The sequence below is a fragment of the Gadus morhua genome, chromosome 2, assembly GCF_902167405.1.
Source record: "Gadus morhua chromosome 2, gadMor3.0, whole genome shotgun sequence".
NCBI classification, from domain to species: domain Eukaryota; kingdom Metazoa; phylum Chordata; class Actinopteri; order Gadiformes; family Gadidae; genus Gadus; species Gadus morhua.
The window spans coordinates 23098443-23104442 of record NC_044049.1 but is presented as its reverse complement, the minus strand read 5'-3'; the positions used below and the strand labels follow the sequence as shown (position 1 = coordinate 23104442).

Here is a 6000-nt window from a genome sequence, read left to right as displayed (position 1 = left end):
CTCCTCTCTCTCTCTCTTCTCATCTCTCTCTCTCTCCTCTCTCTCTCATCTCTCTCTCCTCTCTCTCTCTCTCTCTCTCTCTCTCTCTCTCAGAGGGTGAACAGATGTTTGACTGTGTGTGCGTTCCTGCATGCATGATGCATGTGTGTGCTTGTCCACCCGTTTTACTGATAAGCACTGGATGCTGTGTGTCTGTGTGTTTGTTTCTGAGGTCATGGTTTCACAACATTTTCCGTTTTTGTGTTGTGTATCAGTTGTCTTCATTGGTGACGGGCTGTGTCTGCAGCCCGTCACAGAAAGTAAATCTTTACTTCCTTCGTGTCCTGTTTGTGTATTTTTGTTTGTGTAGGACAGTCGCGCCATTTCTGCCTAACAAAAATGTTGTCTGCCATAAATTCATAAGCAGAGTATATTGTGTTTGGCTTTTGTTGTTGCATGCTCGTCAGGCTTCTACGGATTCATGCCCGGTCTTGTGCGAAAAAATGTCGGCCAGTTTCGGTGTCTCTGTTTGACACTAGCCTGCATGCATGTGTGCATATGTCCGTGTCTGTGTGTCTGTGTTTGTGAGTGTGTGCGTATGTGTGTGCATGCTCACAGCCTTGCCTGATGCGGATGGGGGTACTGACTTGCTTGTGTGTGTGTGTGGGTGTGTGTGTGTGTGTGTGTTGTGTGTGTGTGTGTGTGTGTGTGTGTGTTGTGTGTGCGTGCATGCTCACCAGCCTTGCTGACGCGGAGGGGGTACTGTGTGTGTGTGTGTGTGTGGTGTGTGTTTGTGTGTGTGTGTGTGTGTGTGTGCGTGCGTGTGTGTGCGTGCTCACCAGCCTTGCAGATGTGGAGGGGGTACTGTGCGTGCGTGCGTGTGTGTGTGTGTGTGTGTGTGCGTGTGTGCGTGTGTGTGTGTGTGCGTGTGTGTGTGTGAGCGTGTGTGTGTGCATGCTCACCAGCCTTGCTGACGCGGAGGGGGTACTGCGTGGAGTTGAGCACCTCGTCCTCGTCCTCACCGTCCATCACCTTGCACTGCCGGAGGTACGCCGTGAGCTTGGCGGGGTTCAGGATGCGGGTCAGCTTGTGGCGGTTGGCCTCCACGCGCTCCCACAGCTCCTCGCAGCGCTCCTCTGACCAGGGGGACAACGGGCGTGCCTCCCCATCCTCCTCCTCCTTCTCCTCCACCTCCTCCTCCTCCAACACCTCCTCAACTTCCTCCTCCTCCTTCTGGGGATGTTCAGACTCCTCCCCCCAGACAGACAACCCTGGAACAGAGCGTCCCATTGGTTCCCGCAATTTTGACAAACAGTTGTAAGACACCTGACAGGTGTTTGGAAAACTGAACGACAAGCGCCGATAGTATTGGTATTCCTGTTATCTAATACTACTGCTGCTTATACAATCACTACCGCAACTACTGTTTGGCCTTTTATAATCGTACTGCCACAACAAGAACGATTAGCCCAGAGAAGGCAGCAGCATGACATAAAACCACAACAACTTTGAGCTGGATTCTGCCGAGTGACTTATTTGATTTGGTTAATGTAATGTGTGCTCTGTCCATAAGATGGGTGCAATGAAAGACGTACAGCCACTTTTCTTAGAAGCTTTAACCAAGCACAAGAAAGATGTGTCGGAAAGTACAAGCGACATCTACACGTCTCTGCCCCTATGTGAAGGGGCTCGAGGAGGAGAGACTTTGATTGGTTCTGCAAGGCAGGGGTTTTATTGAACTTTCTCATTGAGTACTGCTTGGGCGACGGAAACGGGGAGATTATCCTCAGTCTGTAGTCGAGCGAAGCCTTAAGAGTTTGACTTGGGAGTCAAAATTCATGTTGTCTCCGAGCAGCCGAAGAAGGAAGGAGTCTTTTGCGAAATATCCAACTCCCCCAAAACACATGACAAGCACGCTAGCTTTAGCAAGGTCTGCCTGGCCTTGTGGAAGAGTCTGGTCATGCGGAATGATAGCACGGGCAGTGTGCATGGTGTCAGGTAGGTGCGTAGACTGGAAGGCCATCAGAACATCCAAAGATTGAAGGAAATTAAATGTTACCACGGTTTGAGAACCGCTGCCCTAGAGCATGATGGGATCAAGCCCACGCTGGGACGCTACGAGCCCCCCCCCCCCCTGAGGAGTCAGCTGGCCCCCCAGCCCAGGTACTGAACACACAAAGTCCTACAGGGACTGAGGAGGGCGTCACTGATGACTCGATGGCACTTATTGCTCAGATGACGTAAAAGGGGGCGGGCCCAACCCAGGGTTGGCTCAGCTGGTGACTCATTGGTCGCTAGGGTAGCAGCCAGTCCAAATGGCGGACAGCCTTTCACTAGGTTCACCCAGTAGACATATACTGGGTGTATATATATATATATATATATATAATTATATATATATATATATATATATTAAAGATTCATATAATGGCAAAAGGTGATTTAAAAAAAAAGAAGCTATAAAACAGATAAGACAGAAATACAGAGATAGACAAAATTGTCTCTCGGTTTATCTGTCTGTCTGTCTGTCTGTCTGTCTGTCTGTCTGTCTGTCTGTCTGTCTGTCTGTCTGTCTGTCTGTCTGTCTGTATGTATGACGTCACCTAACCTTATGACCTTATACTAATCTCCCTCCCTCCCACTCGTCTAGGATTCTCTTCAATAAGTATGATTCAGTGAGTTCAGGGAATTTTCGCCAAGGATCGGAATTCCACACACACACACACGCACGCGCACACAGACGCACAGACGCGCACGCACATTCGCACACGCACGCACACACACACACACACACAGGTTCTGAGTCATCCAGCAGGAAGGAACACACTGGGAATTCACACAGGTCAGCGCACAAAGCTTTCTAAAGCGCATCAGTATGCAGCCGCCTCTATTGGACCAAAGCCATTGAATTTTGGATAAGGAATTACATTGAAATATTATACTTTGAAAATCAGATCATCGCAATTAATTTGTTTTGAAGTTAAAATTCAAACATTTGATTTCAAGTTGAGCCTTTTCAAACACTTTGGGGATTGCAGATTTTCTAAATATGAATATGAATATGTTCATTACTCATATTGTGGTCATAAAATACAGACCAGGAAATTCAAGTCCTAAAAATTGGAAGGGCAGTATCAGAGCATTCCAAGGAACGGCCTAAGCTATCAAGACTGAATAAAATCTTATCTAATGACGGCATACCAGAGTATGTCAGTCATGTGATCAAACAAATCTGCTTGAGAATCAACCCAACGATGGCAGGGAGAACAGAGAATTGTCTGGTTTACGTCAGTTATGTATATTTAGACTCTGATCTCGATAAGCACAGGGGGTTTAGGGTTCAAATCCCCTCGGAACACAACAGAGCAGCTAGGATGACAGCAGTCGACTCGATCACATTCAGTCTCCATTGCTTAGGCCTGCCAATGACTTACACTTTTGCACTGTGCACATCACTGCAGAGAGGTGGAGAGGCTCAGACCATCACTACAGAGAGGCTCAGACCATCACTATAGAGAGCACATCACTAGCCTGGCTATAGCCAGACAAAGCTCAATCGTAGATTGCACGTTGGTCCGGGGAGGCTGCTGTCATTTTCTAACAGCACAAGAGGTGTGATCAACAGGCCTAGTTCAACTGACTCTGTACGCAATTGGCTGCCGGCCGTCGCTTCCCTGTCGTCATTGTGTCAATCAAGCCAATAGCGAGCCAGGGGGTAAAGCCAGGTTGGTGATTGGCTCCCGCAAAATGATCGGAAGCAGAAAGAAATGTATTGCTCTTCTCCAGACCCTTCTGCAGGGCGAACTCGAATACACCGGCAGAACGGGCTGGGGGCACCCAGTCTAGCTCAGCACATCACTGGCAGCAGACTCCGAGACTCAGGGTATCTTTCACCAGGAGTGAGAGAATAAATTACTGCACTATAAGTAACACTGATATCAACAATGGCCTCTTGATACAGAGTGTGTTGCTTTTTACGCATAAATCTGAATGGACATTTGTTTTGAAGGGAAGTTTTCACCCTAATGTTCCCGGTCATAGGTTTGTTTTGGTTTAGTAGTCTGAGGAGGCTAACCGAATTTGCATAGCTACATTTCTGTATTCAACCGCATGATTGTATCACTGTAAACGTCACAGAGGCAACGTCGTAAGTTGATCATTTCATAATTACATTCATAAGTTAATGTTAGAAAGTACTATTTACATGAAAAATGCATGTGATATGTTTATGGCTAAAAACGTTTTATTTACATGTGGAAAGCACCTGTTACAGAGCTAAATGGTAATTTTCGTATTTGTCTTGTTACAGTTTTCACTCTGACCTTGGACAATGAGAAAAAGAGCCACAGTAAAGAGCAACTAAAGCTTACTACGACTCACGTCTTCATTAATAAGGAAGAGTTTAACTTGTTGTATAGCTGCAGTTGCTACACTGCAGTGAGGACAACACAGTGAAAAGAAGTTAAAAAGCTGGCGTTGTACATCATGGTAAGATGGAAGCTAAACAAAGCGACAAGATATCGGTGGCCAGTAAAAGAAGTTCACGTCATCTACGGCATCAAGTAGCTCATTAATACGTGCACGAGCTAAAGCAGAGGCAGCTAGAACACATCCAACGAACCAGATCCAGTTCAGCCCTCGACCTGATCAAACCAGAATTTGACGTGGATATCCGTCCCCAAGTGCGGAGCTATGTCACAAAGCTGCAAGAGAAAAGCCTCAGCACAGAACGCTTCCTAAGGTTCTCAGCTTCAACTCTCTTGTCCGAGCTATAGCACTCTTAATTCACATTGTGAGGTCTTTTAAGCTCTCTATAGACATGGACAAGTGTAAAGGGTGGCACAGGTGTGATCTGTCTCGAACCCCAGATGAACTATCCCTAGCAAAGGAAGTCATTATTGCAGCTGTTCTGAGGAGAGCATTTTCAAAGGAATTTGAGGCTTTGATCACGAATAAGCCGGTCCCGATAAACAGCAGACTTTGTCGCCTCAGTCCAACCCTGCCATTTGTGTTGGAGGACGACTAAAGAACCTGGGCGCTAGAGAGAAGAACCCCATAATCCTCCCAAAGATAACCATCTTCGTTGTTGCTTGTCAGACACCATCACACTTAAGTCGAACACCAAGGCCGTCCCCTGACAGAAGGAACCGTCAGAGCAGCATGTCTATGGCTCTTGGGGGGGAAGAGGCTCATCAATTCAGTCTTACACAAATGTATAACTTGTCGCAAACTCAGAGGCAAAATGCAAGAGCCACGCATGGCAAACTGCCTCCAGAACGCCTTCAAACCTGCCCTCCATTTACATATGTGGGATTGGATGTCTTTGGACCCTGAGGTATTACTGCCAGACGAACAAGAGGAGGACAAGCTGAGAGCAAACGGTGGGCTATGATGTTCTGCTGTATGAGCTCCAGAGCCGTCCACAATGAGGTCCTTGAGTCAATGGACACTTCAGGCTGTATTAACGCTTTGAGGTGTTTCTTTGCCATAAGAGGACCTGCCAAACAGTTAATATCCGACTGCGGCACAAATTTCATAGGAGCATGTAAGGAACTTGGAATGAGCCAAAACCAACCAGACGCCACGGTGCAGAGGTACCTAAACCAACAAGGGTGCTCATGGGTACGTATTCCACCCCCCACACGCCTCACACATGGGCGGTTCTTGGGAACGTCTGATTGGGGTGGCTCGAAGAATCCTGGACTCAATGCTTCTCGAACAGCACAATCGCCTAACCCATGAGGTTTTGTGTACACTAATGGCAGAACTGACAGCTATTGTAAATGCAAGGCCACTAATCCCAGTTTCTAATGATCCTGACGATCCATTAATTCGGTCGCCATCAATGCTCCTAACTCAAAAAACTGGAGTCCCACACTTTACAGATAAAGATCTTTCCTTCAAACAGTGGAGGCAAGTACAGGCTCTTGCCAACAGATTCTGGGGTCGTTGGAGTCGAGAGTACTTGCCAACCTTGCAGTGCCACCGAGTGTTGGCTGAAGGTAAGGTCACCAAATTGAT

General features: G+C 47.2%; 1 protein-coding gene across 3 annotated transcripts in view; it reads right to left on the bottom strand.

Annotated features, from left to right (window-relative positions):
- The window catches only part of zmp:0000000896 (caspase recruitment domain-containing protein 10), a 28379-nt gene that overhangs the window by 21178 nt on the left and 1201 nt on the right, over window positions 1–6000 (bottom strand). For all 3 annotated transcript variants that reach the window (XM_030380914.1, XM_030380924.1, XM_030380935.1), the window contains exon 2: window positions 942–1250. In XM_030380914.1, the coding sequence (XP_030236774.1) occupies window positions 942–1250 (309 nt within the window). The remainder of the gene's footprint in view (window positions 1–941; window positions 1251–6000) is intronic.